This window comes from Microcebus murinus, chromosome 17 (genome assembly GCF_040939455.1).
Source record: "Microcebus murinus isolate Inina chromosome 17, M.murinus_Inina_mat1.0, whole genome shotgun sequence".
In the NCBI taxonomy this organism is placed as follows: Eukaryota; Metazoa; Chordata; class Mammalia; order Primates; family Cheirogaleidae; genus Microcebus; species Microcebus murinus.
In genome coordinates, this window is record NC_134120.1 from 58,457,480 (window position 1) to 58,479,292 (window position 21,813).

At 53.7% G+C, this 21,813-nt stretch overlaps 2 protein-coding genes across 2 annotated transcripts in view; both read right to left on the reverse strand.

Annotated features, from left to right (window-relative positions):
* The window catches only part of IMPA2 (inositol monophosphatase 2), a 50,485-nt gene extending 34,381 nt beyond the window's left edge, over positions 1-16,104 (reverse strand). The window contains exons 1-2 of the mRNA XM_012746263.2: positions 15,812-16,104; positions 1,646-1,779 (exon numbers count right to left, since the gene is read on the reverse strand). Coding sequence (XP_012601717.2) covers positions 1,646-1,779; positions 15,812-15,973 — 296 coding nt within the window. The 5' untranslated portion in view covers positions 15,974-16,104. The remainder of the gene's footprint in view (positions 1-1,645; positions 1,780-15,811) is intronic.
* The window catches only part of CIDEA (cell death inducing DFFA like effector a), a 511,919-nt gene that overhangs the window by 93,048 nt on the left and 397,058 nt on the right, over positions 1-21,813 (reverse strand). The gene's annotated exons all lie outside the window — the stretch shown is intronic.

Consider the following 21,813-nt stretch of genomic DNA (forward strand, 5'->3'; position numbering starts at 1 on the left):
AACAGGCAATAAAGTCCCTAAAATAGCTGTCTGGTTGCTATAGCCATGTTTCCTCTCAAAGAATAAGAGCAACCTATATGCTAAATTCTTCTGACATTGCCATGTGAGTGAAATTAGGTTTTAAAAAGTTTTTAAAATTCACAAATATTTTAGAGCTTATAAATTTTATACCAGATGCCAGAAATACCAACTTCAAACCTAATAATCAAAGAGGAAATAAGAGCTCATACACAAAGGTTGTCAACGAAACAAACACCCCCCCCCCAGAGAATTTCAAAGGGAGAGCAGGTGACCCAGAGATAACTAGGTAGAAGGAAACAAGAGAAAAGGAGGCTGAGCGTTTTAACACAGGCCTGTTCTTTCATGTATATAATCGATCACAGGAGAGGACTGGACTGAGCTGGCCGTGTGCTGGTGGACGCTGAGGGCGATGGCCTCTGTCTCTGCTGCCTGCGCCGGCCTGAACCTGAACTGACAGCTATGACAGCACGTGCCCAGAAATCCAGCAACTGCTACTCTGGTTTTAGAAATCCAACAACTTTAAGCACATCTACATAAGGAAGGGAAGGTATTGCATCTAAGGTACTGGTTTTCAAAACCTGTTCTTTAGAAGTCGGGGAGGGTGGAGGGGTCTCAGAGCGCCCAGAGCTAAAGAAGAGGTCTTAATCTGGGGTCTCTGGCTCCCTTGGAACTGCATGCAAAATGCTATGTAAATATTTTAATTTTTCAGAGGAAAAGATCAAATTTTCCACAGGGTGATCCCACAAAGGTTAAGAACTTCTGCTCTAAAGAGGACCATGCTTGGGAGGCTGAGGCGGGAAGATCATTTGCGCTCAGAGTTCGAGGCCAGCCCGGGCAACATGGCGAGACCCCGTCTCAAAAGGAAAAGCAGAAGGAGACGGCGTCCTCACAAAGGCTCTCTGTGGGGAGAGTCCCGGCGCCCAGCTGCACGCTCCGGCCTGGCGAGCAGCCCCGCGCGGCTGGCACCCCACCGCCCCCCACGCCCGGATGCCAGCACGGCAGCAGCGCAGGCGGCCAGGGGACACCACTGCTCTGGGCTTCGGGGGCGTGTCATGCTCCTACTGAATCCCTCCAGAAAGAACACACGGCTTAGCGCAGGCAGGTGGGGAGCGTCCCGAGTGCTGTACAAAGAGCCTTTTCGGTGTTTGTAGGGTGACATGTTGACATCATGGCGGCTGTCAAGACAATAGTGACAAGAATGAAAACAGGGCCAGGTGTGGTGGCTCGTGCCTATAATCCCAGCATTTTGGGAGTCCAACGTGGGAGGATCACTTGAGACTAGGAGTTCAAGACCAGCCTGGGCAACACAGTGAGACCCCCATCTCTACAAAAAATTTAAAACTTAGCCAGGCGGGGTGGCATAATCCCAGCTACTCAGGAGGCTGAGGTGGGAGAATTGCTTGAGCCCAGGAGTTCGAAGCTGCACTGCACTCCAGCCTGGGAGACAGCGAGAGACCCCATCTCAAAGAAACATGCAGAACAGGGTCAGTTTGTTTACTCTGCCATTGAAGGGTATGGGTCAGGCTGGAGTCTGACCCACCAACAAGCGGCAAGCCCCAGCCCCTCCCTCCTCTGCGGGGATGGCGACTGTTACCTGAGAACGTTCCATGAGGAACACACCTACCTGTGTGAAGGAAACTTTTTTCTCAACTCAGAAATAATTAAATTTTCCACGAGGTGATCCGTTTCTGTCACAAGATCTGCAGCTGAAGTTTTTGTTGAGACATGTTTTTCTTCAGTGAGGGCTTTTCTGATGATCTGAAATAAAAGCACAGGAGCAGGTTACGCCTGCGAGCGCCGCCTCACTGGCCAGCGAGCGCTCCGCCTTCAGGGCCGGCTCCGCCTGCCTTCAGGGCCGGCTCCGCCTGCCTTCAGGGCCGGCTCGCAGGTCCTGCCGCGGAGCAGAGGCTGGCCTCTGGGCCGCGCCTCTCCCCCCACGGGCAGGCCTCAGGGCCCAACGCCACCAGGCTCTCTGGGCTTCCACCACACCATTATTCTTTTCACAAGACAGACTCGCTGTTCAAAGTTATTTTGTCCTATGGGTGAAACGTTTTTTCTTTGGACCAAAAGAAAAAAACAGTGGTTTTGAAAAGAGTAAGAAACCTCATCTATAGAAACTTCCCCCCAAAAGATGATGCAACACACCTTTGCCTCATACAATCACATAAATGTGAATTCAGGAGATATCTGTGAAAAGACTTCTTTTCCCTAATTTACTCTGTGAATCACATGAAATGGGACATGCCCTAGCAACCAGCCTGCAACGGCCACACGGAGAGCCCGGGTGAGCAAGCAAGTCAGGCCGGCTTGCACTGCTGCCCCGGCCGTGTCCACACGCGTGAAGGTGAGGGCGGGACAGCCCCAGGGCACCGGGGCCTCTGCCCAGGCAGACCCCGCTCCAGGAACACCTGGAGACTCAAACAGGAAGGGTGGAGGGTGGTTAATCAGTCACTTCAGGAAGGACCAGTCCAGCCTGCAGAATAAAAGCTGGGTCCCTCCGCCAGGCCTTTCTTCCCCATTCCTGTCACAGCTGGCCACCTCCCTTGCCAGGGTGACAGAGGCCTCACACCACTTCGTACTTTCCTCCAACTGCCACTGCCCAGAACCCTCTGTTTCTTTCAAGAGTGCCCTCTCAATTGTCCAGACACCCAGACTTTTATTCATTTATTTAAGAGACGGGTTCTCCCTGTGTCACCCAGGTTAGAGTGCAGTGACGTGATCACAGCTCACTGCAGCCTCAAACTCCAGGGTCAAGAGATCTTCTGCCTCAGCCTCCCGAGTAGCTGGGACTACAGGCATGCACCACCATGCCCGGCTAATTTTAAAATTTTTTATAGAGATGGGGTCTTGCTATGTTGCCCAGGTGGTTGCAAACTCCTGGACTTAAGCGATCCTCCCCCTTTGGCCTTGCAAAGTGCTGGGATCAAAGGCGCGAGCCCCCGCACCTGGCCTGTGTGAGCTTCTGACAGCCTTCACTGAGGGCCACCTTCCACGGCAGCCCCGTGCTACCCCGATCACGGCGAGAGGGTGCTCACACACAGTTCCAGGGGAAAGCAGGAGCCACATGCCAGCGCCACAGCTCCATGCCCCTCGCCTGCTGTTTCTCACTGCCCCGTCCCAGTGCCCGTTCCCCCACCACCAGAGCCCAGGCAGGTTTTAAAAAATCCTGGTTGAAAAATATCAGCTGTATATCACAGACAATTGGGAGTGAGACAGATCATACGAAGAGCAAAGCCTGAAGCCGGCTTTGATCACATGATCCCTCAGCCACAGAGGGCCCTGTCACACTTCGTGCCTGCCTCCAGCCTGCCACAGGGGCCTTCCTCCTCCTGTGCTTGAGACATCCTGCTCCAGACAGTCAGGCCAGTCTTCTTAAAACACCAATTCGCACACAGTGATCTCTCACCAAATGCGTCTCCACAGGCCCTTGTTTGTGACTGTCACACTCTTCTACTGTCACTCACACGGCGTCTGCCCGTCGCCAGGAACCCTGAACCGGGAGCTGGTCAAGACAGGCCACTGGGCGCACACCCCACGTGGCGACGGCGGTTCGGGGTCTGTGTGTCAGTGTGGTGTGGGGGGAGGGGAGAGGGACACCCACACCGGAGGGCAGAGGTCAGTGGGGACGAGGGCTGCTGGGGTCTTGGGGAAGCGAAGGGGCTGGCTGCCGGACCTGAGCTGGGACCCGAGGTCTGCGTCTGACGGCTCCGTGTGGGTCTGGCGCCGAGCACACTTGAGCATGAGGGGCTGGAGCAGGCCCTCAAGCCCAGAGTGAGGAGGGACACCAGGCGCCAGACGTCTGACTCGGCAGGACGGGGTTTGGGGGAGCCCGCCCACGAGGACGGGCCACTTCACACCTGCGGCCCTACGAGGGAAACCACAGCCCCGCAGCCTCTGTGCAGAAGCTGGGCTGCGGATTTTCAGACATCGATCCCATCAGACCCCTGCTGCCTAGAAACACCCAATGCTGCTCTCAGAACAAAGCCGGGACCCCACAGGGACACCCCTGCCCGCCCCTCCAGTCTCTCCTCCCAGGCCGGCCCAGGGGCTCTGCTTCAGCCCGCTTCCTCTTTCTTGCAGCCCCTGGCCAAATGCATTTCTGCCCAGGGACTTCCGAGCCTCTGCCTGCATCTTGTCCCCACCTTCCATCATCCTGTTTTGTTGCCGACTAATCTCTCATCGCTGGGCCATGAGCCCCTTGAGGACAGAGCTTTCCCTCTGGTGCCCTGCTGCACCCTGGCACCGGGACCAGCCCCGGCACATGGCAGGTGCACAGGGTTCTGTGAATGAGTGAATGAAGCATGCACCGGACTACCTGAACAGATCTGCGACATCAGCGTTGTGTGAATGCAGACCCCTGGGGCCCTTTGTTCTGTCTGGCCGTTTTTCTGGCTCTCTGTTAAAAAGCTCCAAGTCCACCACCCTGTGCTGCAGCCTCCGTCCACAAGTCCCCTGCCTGGAGCCAGGCCCACTCTCCCCACCAGAGCCAGACTCGCTTTCTAAACACTGACCACAACCCTGCATCTCCCCAGCACTTGGCACTCGATGTCGCCCTATTACTATGAGGACAAAGTCAGAACCCCAGAGGGGACAGACAATAGTTCCCAGAGTTGCCCTGTGCCAGACACCATCTGGACCCCAAACACCCTGTCTCCCTGCCTTCCTTTTAGCAAGCACAGAGCCTCCTGGAAAGCCTGCACTGCCCGCCTCTCACGCAGGGAGGCGTGGCGCTGGCCCCAAGTGCTGCCTGAGAGGGTGGGCCTGGAGTGAGACCTGCAACTTCTGCGTCACGTCCGCAGAAGGACGCTGCCTTCCGTGTCCTTTCCCCTGCCAGGGGCTGTGATGCAGGTGTGGTGCTGATGGGCCAGCTTGGACCGTAACTGGCAATGGTGGCCATGTGTCCTGGTCTCTGACTCCCAGTTAAGGAACCCTGTCCCCTCTGTGCCCACCTCCCACAGGTGCACCAGGCAGCCACAAACACCCGCTGGGTGCACTGATGAGGACTACCTGGCTGGTGCTTGCTGAGTTCGCAGTTAACCACCTGGGTGCGGCGCCCCCGGCCGCGACGCCTGGCCCGCAGCCGCACCACGGTCGCACAGCGTGTGCGCTGCCATGGACGGCGCGGCCGTCTGCTCGTGTGGTGAGGAAACCTTCAAACCCTGAACGCTTGTTCTACTTCACAGGCAGCTTTACGTGTAACGTAAATCAGAACAGGTAACATACAGATATATGTTTTCATTACGTTATTTTTAAATGTTCACATTTTTATTTTGCTAAATGAAAACTTAGAAAAGTCATATCACAGCTGTCGGCTACAGTCGACACGGGGCTGTGCGTGTTCATCTGTGGCTGTCGGCTACAGACCATGCTCGTATTGACGTGGTTAACCAAAATCTAGAAGACTTTTCAGTAAGTGCTCTGGCAAAGCCAGATCCACCTTCACCAGCATTTGTGTGCTAGGTTTTCCGGATCCAAAACACATGCAGCTCTGTGTGCTGAGCAGCTGGGCCCCGAGGGCTGTGCGGGTGGTTCGAGGGTGTCTGCTGCAGTCTGGGCGCTCGCTGGGGGAACAGGCCCGGCCATGGACTACGCGAGGGAGAGAAGGTGTGTGGATTCGGAGGCAGGATGTTATGTGTTGTGTGATGTTCTTTTCTAAAATTATTTTTTTCTCTGTTTTTGTCAATATTTATTATTGTGGTTGCTCTGATGGTTGTCTTTACGGGCGTACATCACAAGGAAGGCCATGGGGCTCCAAAATGCCTGTGTCCTCTAGCGGTAGGGCAGGCATTCACCCGACCAGCCCATCCCACCCCGCTGCCCCTCCGCCAGGCCTGGCCTCACCACCACCTGCTGTCTTGGGTCGGGCAGGGGAGGCCCTGCACACCCAGCCTGCGCAGCACTCAGCCTTGCAGTCGCCCTGGACACTTCCCACGCAAGGCTCCACCGCCCCCCAGGCGTCCTCCCTGCTGCGCTGCTGTGTTTTAGGACAGGATGTCCCTTGTGCTTGCAGTGACATCCCTCCTATCCCTCCTGCCCTGTGCTCGGCCTCCACCACTCTGACACGTCTCCTCCAGGAGGGCGTCCTGTGTGCCCGTCCACTCACCACTGGCCCCTTCTCCCGGGTCAGTTACCGCGCAGCCCAGGGCATTTGATCACCGCCAGGCCACTACCCCGACGCCTGCACCTCTCCGGGACAGGAACTCTGCCTTTCATCCTGGCGGCTCCAGGAACACGCCCCAGCCCGACAAGGGTGCGGACGACAGCAGCATGCACCCGCGGGTGCCGTAAGCTAATCTAAAAACACTCGGAAACCCTGGACCATAGTTTTTCATGAAGAAAAATTCCCATCTAAAATGCAATTCTGTTTTCAACAACTTCATAGCATCAAGGGGAACAGAGAAGAGAAACCACACTTTAGAATCAGACAGATATCGACTCAAACTCCACTTGGCTCGCGGAGGCTTCGTTTCTGCCTCTGTAATGACACTGACACCTGAGACACTGGGCTGTCTTAGGAACTGAATGAGGAGCTGTGCGTAAAGGTCTCAGACACAAGCTGATTTGCACACACGGGCCTTTCCCGCTCTAAACAAGAACCTGCCACACACACAATGTGCGAGTCTCAAGTGGGATGGTAAAATACCAGGTTAAGAAAAGTCTAATTTCATAGCTTTCCCTACACTGAGAGGACAGGTGATGACAGAGTATTTCCAACCAAGTGCTGTGTTTCTAAAACACACATGCTGCAGACTCAAACGGCCCCGCCCTTTAGCCACAGCTGTGCCCTCAGGGCGCGACCCGGTGCCGCCAGGTGAGTGCCGCCAGGTGAACGCCACCAGCTGAGCGCCACCAGCTGAGCACTGGTGCCCTGTGCCGTGGCTACCCCTCACAGGGGTAGCCATGAGAATGTTCGAACATTCTCATCCTACTGGCAAGAAGTCAGTGTATGCTGTTTTTAATTAATGTTTTCCAGCTACTTACTAACTAAGCCTGCACTTCACAGACCTCCTGGCTGGGTCTCTCTCTCCAAATAAGATTCTGTTAATGTTTAATATAGAAAATTTGGGCCTAAAGTCACTGAAGCCTGAATTTCAAATCTAGAAGAAAGGGACGCCATCCACTCCAGCGTCAGAGACACCGAGGCCGGCATTCACAGACACATCCAAATGCCCTTGTCTCCCCACCTGGCTTCACGTTGCTGTGCTGCACAGCCTTTGCACCCAGCCCAGAGCACCTACAGACCCACCTGGCTCCCGAACCTGGACTCTGCACAATCACCCTGGGGCAGCGCGCCCAGGAACTGCCAGAGCGGAGCTGTGGGCAGCCTGTCTTTCCTCCAGAAAGCGTGGCTTCCAGAGGTGTGGGCCTGACAACACGCCCTGTGTTCCAGGTTCTGCACGTATTTGAATGCAAGTGAGTGGATGTGATGGTTAATTCTGCATGTCAACTTGATTGAGCAATGGGATGCCCAGATATTTGGTCAACCACTATTCTGGGCATTTCTGTGAGACTGTACTGGGATGAGATTAGCATTGTAATCGGCAGAGTAAAGCGGACTGCCCTCCATCATGTGGGTGGGCCTCATCCAATCAGTTGAAGGCCTGAGGAGCAAAACACTGGCCTCACAAGTAGGAGGGGAGGATCCTGCCAACGGCTCTGGGGCTCCCGCCCCATCGGCCGCTCTTCTTGCCACCTGTCCTTCACACTGGAACATTGTCCCTCTCTGGGTCTCCAGCCTGCGGCCCACCCTGCACACTGGACTTGCCAGCCTCCTGTGGGTCCTGTTTTTCTGGAGAACCCTAACACATGTGCCGGTTGATAAGACCTAAAAGTTCATCAGATACCCGGGTAACAAGGTAGCTATCACACAGTGTCACAGGGGCGCAGCAAGTGGTCCCCGCAGGTCACAGCTGCTCATGCATCACAAGCCATGCCTGACCTCCACCGCCAGGAGAGACAGGAGGAGCCTGTAGTGGCAGAGACGGCCCAGGGGCTCTGGATTCCTGGGGCTCGCAGGCCAGTACATCTCAGGCTCTCCACTCTCCATCCTCCCAGCCAAGCTTCTTCCCCCGTGCGGGCTCTGGGCCCCCTCAGCCCTGCGGGGCTCCACCACTGCCCATGGCCGGCCAGCGGCCTCTCTTCACTCATCCCCAGTGGCACTCTCTGTGTGGCAGTGCCATCCTGTGACCGCCACCCCGTCGTGTGTCTTCCCTCCTGTCTCTGCCGGCTCATCGCCCTCAGACCACAGTTTGAAAGTGGGTGTCTGCAGGCCCTTGCCTGTGCCCGCCACTCTGCGGCAGAGCTCCCTGGAGACAGCGTGGAACGGTGCTGAGCTCACACTTCCTGAGAGCTCCCTCTGCCCTGCACCCATCTGAGCGGTTCACACGCCCCAAGTTATCTCATCCTCACCCTAACTCTGAGGATAATAATTGCTCTTCTCATGTTAAAAATGAGGAAACTGAGGCACAAGGAAATTAAGAAAGTTGCCCAAGGTCGCACAGCTGTAAAATTCAGGGAAGTGGACCCCGGCAGAGGCCATCTGGGGCCACCGTGCAAATCCTCGGTCACTAACCCAGCCAATCTCCAAGCAGCCGCCACCACTGACCATCTCCAAACCCTCTCCAGTTCTCGTCTCTCTAAACAATGAAAGCCATCCAGCTGCCCAACCCAGAAACAGACCTTCTCCATCCTAGGTCTCCCTTGGCTTACAATTCATCAGCAGGACCACCCCGCTCACAGTCAGCCACCAAGAGCCACGCTCGTCAGTCCTGAGCAGCACGCCCACCCACGGCTCTGCTCTCCACGCCACCTGGCCTCCCGCAGACTTCTCTCCTCCACCTCGAGTGTCAGCCAAGGTGCCTTCCTCACAGGTCCCTGGTGCTGCGTCCTACATCACCCTGCCCGGCACATTCTCATTTGACCTTGACCCCATCTCTCCCCTCACCCACCCTCCCCTAAGCCCATCACTTAACTTTCTAGCTGACCCCTGCTTATCACTTTAAAGCCACAACTTAGCTGTGACTTCTTCCAGGAAGCTGTCCCCACCCCCCAGGCCTGGGGACGACATCCCTCAGTTCTCCTGCACACTGTCCAGTGGCCAGCGATGGGCCACGCTGCCATCTCCTATGTCTCCTACACTAGAGGTGAGCCCTGCAGTGCCAGTCTGTCTGCAGGACAGGAGTTGGGACAGCAGCACAGGATCCCGAGGCTGGCTCAGCCTCATCTCTCACAGAGAGAAAGAGAGACAAAGAGAGAGAGCTGTAATCCAGGCCAGCTTCAGGCGTAGGCCCTGCAGGAGGCCAGAAGAGATGAGGGGCCTGGACTCCCCTGTCCTTCCCCAGGCCAGTCTGATGCCTTGAGCTCCCCTCCCCCCAGACCCCGCCCGCAGGGCTGGTGGGGGACCCTGGACCTCACCAGCAGCTTATCCACCCCCTGGCCAAGTGATTTCCACCTCCCTCCTCTCCCCAGCCCCAAGGACAGCCATCTCCACTCGTCAGCACTTCATGCTGGGGTGCGAGAATCTCAGGGCCACAGAGGCCAGGGCTCACTCTCCCTGACGGAGATGCAGGGGACCTCACTGCCACCCTAGTGCCAGGGTTGGGATTAGGGGCCAAAGACTGCTGCAGGTACAAATGCCTCTGGGAAAAAGATGCCTCTCCCAATTTTTCTTGAACAGCTTATTTGCAAAATGGGTATAAGACAGACATTGCTTTTCTCACCATGTTATATAAGGAAAATGACAGTAGCCTCTCAGGCAGGGTCAGTCCAGTGGGCCCACTTGGAGACCACGTGCCCTCCCCACCGGGACGGCTGCTGCTCTGCACCCGCCAGCTGCTGCCTCACCGGAATTCTGTCTTCGCTGATCTTTTAAATGTTGGCAACAGTTTTAGACTTTTCATGCAGGCTGACTCTGAAGCTAAGCAGACACTGGCGGCCGCAGCATGGGGCCAGGTGAGGCAGGGCTGAAGGCGGGACGGGGCGCCTGGGGCAGTGGGGCACCGCCTCCCACCAGCCCCTGCAGTAGAGGGGGAGCCTTTTCCAGAGAAATGAGCTACCCAAGAAAACACCTGCTCAAACTGGTATTTGGGCATCTCCCAAAGAAGACAGCAAGAGCCTGCTTGGGCTCATCCTCTGGGGAGGCCCGTCTGTGAACAAGCCTGCTCTCTTCTCGCCACACTGCAGCCCCAAATCCCATCTCAATGCCAGTGACTTCCACATCGGCATCTCTGCTCGGAAACCTGCTGGCAATTCAAGTTTAACATGCCCAGAACAGAGCACTTGCCTTCCACCTCCAAACCTGTTCCTCCTGTAGTTTCGCCACCGCAGGAAGCGGCAAATCCATGCAACCAGTTTTTCAGGCCCAGACCCCTGAAGTCATCCTCAGCACCTCTCTTCTCCCACACCCTACACCCAACCAGCGCACACCTGCCACCTCGGCCAGCCTTCCGGATGAGTCTTCCTCCCCACTTTCCACTGCATCCCAGTCTGACCCACCCCCCATCTCACCTGGCTTCCCATCCAGTCTCTAGCTCTGCTCTCTGCCCCCAGCCTCAAGTCACACTCAGACTAAAGGCTAAACAAGTCCTTTCCAGACTTGTTCAAAGAATAGTGTTTTAGTGCCACCACTTTAAAAGCAAACAGAGAATATCAAAGATGCCAGAAAATGTGTGTAAAGGCATTTAAGTTCATTAGTCATCTGAGAAATGCAAACTAAAACGACAATAAAATATCACCTCAAGCCCATGAGAATGGCTAAAATGTAAAGGGCCATACTAAGTGTTGTGGAAGATGTGATGTTGAGTGATGGGAGCCCTTACACACTGCTGGGCAGAGTACAAATTGGTACATCCTTTTTTTTTTCAGAGGCAGGGTTTTGCTCTGTCTTCCAGGCTGGAGTGCAGTGGCACAATCATGGCTCACTGCAGCCTCCTGGGCTCAAGCAAGCCTCTTGCCGCAGCTTCCCCAGTAGCTGGGTCTACAGGTGCACAACACCATGCCTGGCTAATTTTTAAATATTTTATAAAGATGGGGTTTCACTATATTGTTTAGGCTGGTCTCAAACTCCTGGCACGAAGTGATCCTCCCTCCTTGGCCTCCCAAAGTGCTGGGATTATAGGTGTGAGCCACCACGCGTGGCCCAGTACATCCCCTTTAGAGAACTACTTGGCAGAATTCACATTCTCAATGACACAGCAATTCCCCTCCTACTATTAATATATCCCCAACAGAAGCGCACATGTACATAACCAAAACACACACCCAAGGATGTCAGAGCAACATCATGCATATCAACTCCACTGGACATTAGCCAGAGTTTCTCAAGAGCTGGAAGCAGAGACAGTAAGGTACTCACATAATAAAATACAGTAGTTCTCAACGGGTGTCTTCAGACCAGCAGCATCAGTATCGGGGGAACGTTAGAAATGCTAGCTCTCACCCCACTGCAGACCTGGGGAGTCGGACCCGGATGGACCCAGCTTGCTTCAGCAAGCCCTCCGGCTCCAAGGCCAGCCAGAGCTTCAGAGCCACCGCCCTGCAGCAACACCTGGGGAGCCCGGCCACACTGAGGAAGATGGGTGGTTGACAATAGGTGTATAGAAAACGAAGCAAATGAAGAAAAACAAAATAAAACATGCTTTTTAACTTTAAGGAAAATCTAAATTGCGTTAGAAAAGAATATACCGCTCAGCTCAAGTGTGAGTTACTTTTGTGTGGCCATCCTGACGTGGACCCAAACAGGCAAAGCAGCTACAGGTGTAACACAGAATGTCCAAAACGGGGTACCCGGGGAAGAGTGGCAGAAGTACATTAACTTAGAAAATGGGTGTAACTCTCAAAAAACTGAAAACAATTTTCAATTCGTCCTGGGCTAGGACAGGATGTTGCTGTTCTTCAGGACGGTCCTTTTAGTGTTACTTTGCTTATTAAATCCCCTGCATGAAAAACTGGTAAAAAGGAAACTCACCAGTGAAAAGCAACACTGTGCTGGCAAAGCCAGACAGCTGAGTGGGCAAGGTGGGGTCAGAGCCCACCAACGTGTGCTTCCTGCTCCAGGAGCCAGAGGTGACAGCACCACAGTCACAGGACCCGCTGTGGGGAGAGAGCCCGCCCAGACCAGGGACGAGCCCAGACCAGGGACAAGCGCAGCTGCGAAGACCCCCGGTCAGGGCAAGGGGTGCAGGGGAGACGGGAAGGCCAGCGGGAGGGAGGGGTTCGGCAGCTGGGCTCTGGCGGGAGGGTGCGGTTCTCAGCCAGAGGCCAGGGGAAAGGCAGGAAAACGCAACGCGTGTTTGGGAAACAGAGCAGGTAGCTGGATGCAGCTGGACAACAGGGCCCTTCTCAAGGCCAGGCCTCAGGAAACCCAGTCCCCTGGGTGTGCAGGGCCAACCAGAGGACAGACAGTCCGCAGTGCTGAGGGTAGACGGGGGTGGAGTGCCGGGTTTGTGTTTTTGGGCTTTGTCCTAAGATTTTGTTGGGAGTAAACAGAGACGAATTGGCTGGGGGGCTAATGAAGCTTAAGCGCCAACACTGCCCCACTGCGCGCAAGGGGCCCTAGCAAAGCGTTCACAAGGTCGTACCCAAATACCTTTTAGAAATGTGCACAAGTACCTAACTGTCTTTCCCCACTAGGGCCCCTCTCTGTCAGACTGTGCTAGGAGGCGCTGGCGCACACACCAGCAGCTTGGCCAAAGGGAAGCTGAGCAGATGGCACGCCTCTGGAGCCTGCCTCGCATCGGTCTGCAAGTCACTGGTAGCCGCCCAGTGTAGGAACGGCTTCCAGAAACGCTCCTCCTGTCTGCCACGCCCACTGGCTGACCTGGCAGGGGTCCGTGAATGTGCAGGACCAGGGAGGAGCAGGTGAGTGTACCCGTAGCAGCTGCCACCGAAACCGTGTGAATCACGGAAAGCAACGAGGTTTCAACTGAATGGAACCAGAAGTGAGTCTGTGGAAAACCTTCCACATCTTACAACTAACATATAAAAGAAAATTGATAGAAGCCTCTCAATTTGACCACAATCCTAAAAAGTTATATGGCCAATTGCTCCCAGTAACAAATCTGAAGCCTAAATAAACTTTTCTAAATTAACAATAAGAAATTTCAACCAGCCATGCTACAGGAAAGGCAGAATTATCTTTCTATTCTCTTGCTAGAAAATACTACAAAATCATTGTCATTCGAAGACACAGAGTATGAAGCCAAAAATGGGTGAAAAACATGTTACAAAAGATTGAGAAGCAGTAAAAAAGGTTACTTTTTTTGTATTTTGTGAAATTGGTGGTATTTTTTAGCATCTTAAAATTTATTACAGTTGAGATCGTTCTTATTCTAAATAAATAACTTCTTGCATGTCAGTTTAAGTTTGTAATTATCTGTTCTCTTTAAGAGAACCCCTAAATTGTCTAAGCTTCAGGTCCAACAAAACCTGGATCCACCTGCAGGGGAGTTAGAAAAGCGGAGTTGCCTAGCATACTCCTGCTCACACATGACAGGCATCAATGCCAATGAAGAGCATTATTTCGACTTGTGAGGGTGGCTAGGCAGGGCTGTGGTCACCCCTCTCAAACCCAGCAGCCAGGGAGGAGGCACCGCAGTGGTGGGATGGCTGGGCCCCTAGGCAGGGAGGACTCCAGGGAGTGCCGAAGGAATGGGTGTCTGCGAGGCACAGTCCCTTGGGGCAGAGAGGCCTCCCAGGAGGGGCGGAGAGGAGGTGGCAGCCGACTGTCCAGGGCCACCTGGACTAGAACCAGTGTCCGTGAGATGAGTCGCAGTGGACGTTCATCTCTCAGGAGGTCCCTCCCTAGCCCCACGTCTCAGCATCCAGAACCCAGACTCATCTCGGGACCAGCAAACAATAAAAGAACAGAACACTGGGCCCTGGTCAGAGGGTGGGCATCTGAGGCCACGATGACTGTGCCAAGCACGCCCTCAGCCAAGGAGGTCCCACAAGGGGTCACCACACACTCTTTGTCCGCCCTCACTGAACTATCTGGCTCAAGGCTATGTTTTCCCCAGTGAGTATTGGGACTGCTGTAAGGACATGATGAAGACAATCTGTCCCTCTGCACACAGGTTCCTATGACCTTGTGTGGCTTCTGTTCGTCTCAGCCACAGACCGATCTGCTGTCCGTCACCCAGGGTGGGCAGGCAGGAAGCATCAGCATGATGCCTGAGAGGGAGCCCCAGCCTGGGCTTCCTGACCAGCCAGACTCCTAATGGCAGAATCTTTATTTCAACCTTCCCCCTCTTTTAAAAAAAAAGCTTTTTGTTGTTGTTGGCAAGTTGCAAAAAAAAAAAAAAAAAAAAAAACATAAAATATCTCTTAAATAATAAAATTCATAGGGCCCTTAGAACTGTGCCTGCTATATTGCAAGTTCCACAAGCATTTGTTAAATAATTTAAAAAAAATTTTTTAAACCTTGTTTCTTCAAGGATCTAAACTTGAAAGCCACAGTAACCCATAACTTAGCTCATAACCTAACCGGCCAGGGTTTACACAGTAGCGTCTAAATCCCAAACTGGCTTCTGAATGTCTAAGGCAGAAAAGGCTCACGGTGGAAGCCAACAGTCCCGCACGCGCGGAGGATGCTGGTCCGGCGGGAAGATTGCGGGCCTCCCCGCCGGTCGGACTGGCAGCGCGGCTGGGCCCCCTTCCCTTAGAGGGCAAGGTGATGGGGCCCCAGGGTAAAGTTTCGCCACACTCTTCATCCATCCATTCTTTATAGGCTGAGTCTTTGGTCCTTAAAATCACAGAGGAAAAGAAGACCCTTTAAAATGTGTCTAAGCAGTGTTGCAGATTAATTTTTAAAGGGGATTAGAGGACTTGCACTAAGGTAAAGCACTAGCCACTTTGCATGTAACAAATTTAAGATTGGTAACAGTCCGATTTAAACACCCAGGGAAAACTAGGTGCATTTTCCGACTGTTACATTTGAGGAAAAAAACGCCGTTAGGATATAAAGGGTCAATCTGCCCACACCACTCCTGTCCGGCAAATCGCCAGAACACATTCGCGCAGCTGACCGGCGGAGCGGCGCCGCCTGGGCGAGGCCGGAGCCGGCGCGGAGACGAGCGCTACCGCAGGAGCTGCGCTCCGTCTCAGCCCCTCGCCAGTTTTCTTCAGTCTGCCGCTCGGTTTTCGTCCTTCCGGGCCGGGCCGGGCCGCGCGCAAGGGCCTCCTGACGCTGAGTGCGCCAAGCACCTAGAGGAACCCTCCCGGGCTGCGGGTCTGGCAGGCACGGGCTCAGGACGCCTAGGGCAGGGCCAACAAACTGCCACGCTGCCAGATGCCCACGCGGCTGGGGCTCCGACCCCGCCGGGTCAGTTCAAAGTCCTTAAAAGCAAACAGCTATCCACTGCTCCACTTGACCAGCCTTTAAAAAAAAAAAAAAAAATAAAAAGCAAACAGCTGGAAAAGTAGAGCTCTAGCCTTGGAGGGCCTTTCCACTGCCAAAGGACAGGGCCGGCCGCGCCGGGACGGACGCGGGCGCCCTGCCGCGGGCGAAGGGAACGAAGGTGTGTCCAGGCAGCAAACGCGAAGACTTCTCTGCATCCCGCCCCGGCACCCCACCCGGCTCTGCAGACACCAGGCGCCCGCCTGCTCCGCACCGAGGAAGCCCGGGCGCAACCGCGCTCCGGGGACAGGCTCCGCGCGGCCGCCCGGACGCCTGCGGGCCCTGCAGAAGTTCCGAGTGGGCGTGACGCGGCCAGAGCGCCAGCCCGGCCCGGCCCGGCCCGCCGGCTGCACTCCCGGCCCTCCGAGCCCGCCCAGCCCAAGGCCGCGCGCTCACCTGGCCCGCGCGCGACGCCAGCTGCACCGCCGCCTCGAAGCACTCCTCCCAGGGGCCCGCGCCGGGCGCCGCCCCCGCCTCGCCGCTCGGCCTCATCGCCGCCTCGCCGGGCCCTGCCACCTCCAGCCCTCTTTCGCGGGCCCAGGGACGAGACCCCAGCATCCACCGACACCAGGCCCCGCTCGCCCTCCACGTGCTCCCGCGCCTCCGCCGCCAGCCCCACAGCCGCGCGGGCGAGAAGGGCAGCGAGCCCGAGGCGCCGAACGGCCGCGCGTCGCGACCCGCGCCCCGCCCCGCCCCGCCCCGCGCGACGAGTCCCGAGCCCGGTCAGCGCCGAGCCCGCCCCCAGGGCGCGTCCCGGCCACGGCGGGCGCCGAGTCTCGCCCGCCTCCCTCCGCGCGCCACCCGCGCCGCGCGCTGGAGGGCGCCGGGACGGCGAGGCTGGGTCCCGGGCAACGGGAGCGGCGGAGGCGGCGACTCCAGGCCGGCGCGGAGGTGCAGGGCATCCCCGAGCCGCTGTCCCGCCCGGCGGCGGCGCGCGTGGCGCGAGGCGTCCCTGGCCCGTGGCCGGCGCGCTGGGCCTGGGCGCGGGCCCGGCCGAGTCCGCGCCTCGCGACGGGGCGCTCTCTGCTAGCGCGAGGCCGCGGCGCCCGTCCTGCGGGCCGCCAAGCCAGGTGTTCCCGCGGGGCCCGTCCTGAGGGACGCCAAGCCAGGTGTTCCCGTGGCGCCCGTCCTGCGGGCCGCCAAGCCAGGTGTTCCCGTGGCGCCCGTCCTGAGGGACGCCGAGCCAGGTGTTCCCGCGGGGCCCGTCCTGAGGGACGCCGAGCCAGGTGTTCCCGCGGCGCCCGTCCTGAGGGACGCCGAGCCAGGTGTTCCCGCGGGGCCCGTCCTGAGGGACGCCGAGCCAGGTGTTCCCGTGGCGCCCGTCCTGAGGGACGCCGAGCCAGGTGTTCCCGCGGGGCCCGTCCTGCGGGCCGCCAAGCCAGGTGTTCCCGTGGCGCCCGTCCTGCGGGCCGCCAAGCCAGGTGTTCCCGTGGCGCGCGGGGTCTCGGGTTGCGAACGAGCTTTCACACCAGCTAAAACCTAGCGGCGGCAGTGACTGGGTTTGATAAACTGTTTAAACTCAAAACTCAAAGTTGAGGCTGAACTTGAGTGCGATGAGCCTCTCTGTAGTGAGGAATGACCCTTTCAACCTTGGATTGTTAAACTGGCACCACAGGGCGCTTCCTGAGAGTCACGGCGGCGTAGTCTCCAGGAGTTTGAGTTCATAAGCTGCTCTGCTACCTCTTGTGCAAAAAATGCCGACCCACAGAAAATTATTCTGAGTGGCACCTCGGAGAGTCTGGGAAAACCGCGGGGGTTTGTATTAGAACCTTGCTGGGACTGTTTTTTGAACGTAATAATGGGATTCAACGCTTTTAGTTTTTGTCTGTGAGCACTCCATATTGAAACGCCTTGTGGAGAAACCTGAGGTATGCAGTATAAGACACAAAAATTACAAACAAGAGGAATTAGAAAGGCAGCTGACACCGCATTAAGGACGCCAGCCGCTCCCAGTCTCCTGTAGTGCAGAGATGGAGACCAAGCGCGCCCGAGCTCCCGTAGCTCCCACGTCGACAGTGTGGGACGGCCAAGGCGGAGTTATGCTCCAGCGCTCTTTTGCCTCCTTTTTTCATGGTGTTCAGAGTAGAGAGCCTGACTTCCGAAAACACTTAAGACTGTGCTTTAAATGCTTTATTTTAAAATGAATGTATCCAGTTATTGGTCTTCACAACGTGTTTTTATTAGAGATCACTTCCAACACCAAGCAAAATTAGGAAGTGATGAAGTTTCTCTTCCGCCTCTTCCCAGCTCTGCTGGGCACCCTTTGTCCTGCACCCTGTACTGTCTGGGAGTCAGTTATGTCTTCACATAAACTTTAATTATGGATCTCAGCCCATCTAAACATCTAGAGAAAAAAACTTCAAAAATTCCTTGCCTAACTGCCAAATATCTTAAGGCAGAATAGTGTGGTTTTTACCAGCATGTAGGTTGGAGCCAGCCAGATATTTTGAAATTAAAATGTTTGCCACATTTCTTCCTTGTGTGCATTTGAGCAAGTTACAAATGGCCTTAAACTGCAAATTGTCTTTGAACCATTCTAGGGGTTAATATACATGTGTTGGCCTTTACATGTTTGCTGTTATCATTAAAGACTGGTCGCTTGTGCACCCGTGTAGCCTCAACCAATCAGCATATTGCTTAGCACCTGATTCGTGCTTAGTAAGTATCTGTTAATCATTGGATACTGTAATCAGCTTTTTCTAATGGATAATGCAAATGTTAACAGAAAAAAAAATCCAAACTCTGTAAAATAATTTAAAGAGGTTTATTCTGAGCCAAACATAAGTGACTGTCAGTCCAGTTAGCCAAACTCAAGAAGCTTTGAGTAAGTGGAGTAAATGGTCTCAAAGAGGTTGGCTTACAGTTTCATTGTATGCATTTCAGGGACACAGGAATTGCAGGTACAATTACAAATCAATGCAGGGAAGGTATACATTGGTTTCGCCTGAAAAGGTGAGATATCTTGAAGTAGGGGCTTACGGGTTCTATGTGGGTTCAGAGATTTTTTGGTTTGTAGTTAAAGAAATAAATCTTTGTCTACAGGCTTGGGATGTTTTAAACTAAAATAGGAAAGTCTGTTAATCAGAAACAAACGACAGCTATCACTCAACAGATCACTCAAGTGACCTGCTAAGCAAATTGATGGCCTGTAGGTGTAGTTTAAACTTTGCCTTGTATGGCCTTAGGTCTTAATAATAATTTAGTATCTTACAGTCACAAAGAGACTATACTGTCAATCTTACAATCTCTGTTTTAACATTAATACTGGTTAATTGTGTCTAAATTCTAAAAGGGAGGAGGTGTAATGAGGTGTATCTGACCTCCCTTCCCTTCATGGCCAGGAACTGTTTTAAGGTTTTTCTGGAGTTCCTTTGCCAAGAGGGGGTCCATTCAGTTGGCCTGAATTTTATTTTTAGTTTACATAAATCTCTCATGCATTAATGCTGATTCTTAGTGGAAATAGCTTTTCATTAGCATGTTAGTTAAAATAGCTTTTCATTAGCATGTCCTCTTCACTAACCTGGATGTTGCCTCTTTCAGAGGCCCTGGAAACCACACTAACCTTGGTAAGCACCTAGAACACTGCGCCCTGGATCAAGAAGCTATTTCCTAACTGCCCCTTCCCACCCTCACTCCCAGGGTGCAGCCTCGCTGGACAACTGGTCATCAGGAGACAACATGCAAAGTGCTTGGCAGGGATCAGAAAAGCCAGGGGTTGGCAGTGAGAAGATGAAAGAGCACTCAGGGCAATTCATGTCCTTATTACCCTGCAGTCCCCCCCTCATAGCCCTTCTGGAACAAAGCAGTTTAAATAAAATGTCAGGCAAAGCTTTTCTTTTCTTCTGTCCACTTCTGTAGCTTCCCCAGGCTACTTTGAAGTCTGGTCTTATTCTCCAGGACTGACACAAGTCGACTTGGACATTTGATATACATTTTTTGTTTGTTTCATCTCATCTAAATCCCTAGAAATGGCCCAGATAATGTCTAACCTTTCTTAACCTTATGTGTAGAAAATTGATGTTATGGACTGTATTGTGTCTCCTCCCCCTAAATAAATATGCTGAAATCCTAATCTCCGAATGTGTCTATATTTGGAGTTAGAGCCTTTAAAGAGATAATTAAAATGGCACCGTGGCTCACACCTGTAACCCTAGCACTCTGGGAGGTGGAGGGGGGAGGACCATTTGAGCCCACAGGAGTTTGAGGTTGCTGTGATGACGCCATGGCACTCTAGCTGGGGCTACAGAGCAAGACTGCCTCAAAAGAAAAACAAAAAGGTAATTAAGTTAAATTGGGACCATTAGGATGTACTCTAATCTAATATGACTGATGTTCTTCTAAGAAGAAGGAAATTGGACACAGAGAAGCACAACAGGAATTCGTGTGCACAGAGGGAAGGCCACGCCAGGACATGGCAAGTAGGTGGTCATCTGCAAGCCCAGGAGAGAGGCCTCAGGAGAAACCAACCCTACTGACACTTCATCTAAGACTTTCAGCCTCCAAAACAGCAAGAAAATACATTTCTGTTCTGTAAGCCACCCAGCCTGTGATGTTTTGTTGTGGCAGCCTGAGCAGACTGATAGTTGGGGACCAAGGAGCCTTGCCCTGTGCGTGCATCTGGCGCTACTGCTGCAAGGAGCTCTTCTTGGCCAAGAGGCATTGCAGAAGGCAGCAGGGAGTGCAAAGCTCTCCAGGATCGGAATATAATAGCTGCTCAGGCTCGCTTATGCAATAATTGCAATTAGCCAGCACCACAACTTTTCACTAAATTCAGGCAGACAGATGATTGGCAACAAATGCTCTGCATTTAAATATCACCCAACGCTCTATGCAGGGCCCCACAGCATTACTAAGCTGTGTTCCAGCAGAGCTGTCTATTTAAAAAAAATTCTCCATAGGGTTATTTCTACTGTAAAACTAAAGACACTTTTTTCTACTCTGGAAAAATCTCTCAAGTCATTACATGCCACTGAGGAAGGGTTCGTGTGCTGACCACCCTCTCCTGCCCAGGGTGACCTCATACCAGACGCTCCCTCAGAACTCACACGGTGTGCAGACTTCCAGATCTTTCCAAAGCTTTTTCAGGATGCTTTCCTCTTTACTCTGCCCTCCGGTCCTTCCTTATGGGGATTCTACACCTGCAGATCCCACCTTCACAGATCCTGAAACTGTAAAGTTGGACCTCAATAACTGTTGCCACCTTCAGTCTGTTAAAACCCTAACCTGGGCCGGGCGCGGTGGCTCACGCCTGTGATCCTAGCACTCCGGGAGGCCGAGGCAGAAGGATCACTCAAGATCAGGAGTTCAAGACAAGCCTGAGCAAGAGCGAGCCCTGTCTCTACTTAAAATAGAAAGAAATTAATTGGACAACTAAAAATATATAGAAAAATTTAGCTGGGCATGGTGGCACATGCCTGTAGTCCCAGCTACTCGGGAGGCTGAGGCAGGAGGATCACTTGAGCCCAGGAGTGTGAGGTTGCTGTGAGCTAGGCTGACGCCACGGCACTCTAGCCAGGGTAAAAGTGTGAGACTCTGTCTCAAAAAAACAAAAACAAAAACAACAAAAACCCCTAACCTGCAAGGCCCTAGTCCTATTAAAACATTCTGATATTTTCAATCCCATGCATCTCAAATTCTCCTTGATGATATTGACATAAGAGTTAAATAACAGGCACTATAACAAAGAAATCTAAACTGAGTTTTATTCTTTTTTTCTCTCTCTGTCTCTTTGTATTTCAGAATATTATGGGAGTACAAGTGTTTTGGTTATATAAATTGCCATTGTACCATTTCAGTCAAAGCCACAAGTGTGCCCCTCCCCCAGATAGTGTGCACTGCCCCCATATAGTACGAATTCACCCATCCCTTCCTCCCCCGTCCTACCTGCTTGATTTTCGATGAATGTTATTTCCATGTGTCTCCATAAGTGTTGATCTGTTAGTTCCAATTTAATGGTGAGTACATGTGGCGTTTGTTTTTCCATTCTTGTGATACTTCATAAAGTGAGTTTTATTCTGAGCCAAGCTTGAGGACTGCTAGCCTAAGAGATCAGACTCAATGTGAACCAAGAATGTGTCCTGGAGTGGGCTGCACTAGACACAGCATCCATGCGTTGCCAGTCCATAGAAATGGGGGAGGGGCAGTGAAGCAAAGGTGACTTTCTTGTGATTCTGGCTGGTGCTCAGTGACAATGCACGGTTAATGAGCACAGGGCAGAAGGCTAACAAACATGCAGGCGGCTAGGGTCTGCAGAGAGGAGGTTGGTTCTTTCCTGCCTTGTGCCTCACCTGACAGGCAAGGCTGTCACCCATGCGCCTCAGTGACTTGTCTGCCAGGCGCCAGCCCGTGGGCAAGGCCGAGTTTCTCTTGCCCACATGTCCACACTGCAGCTGTCTCAG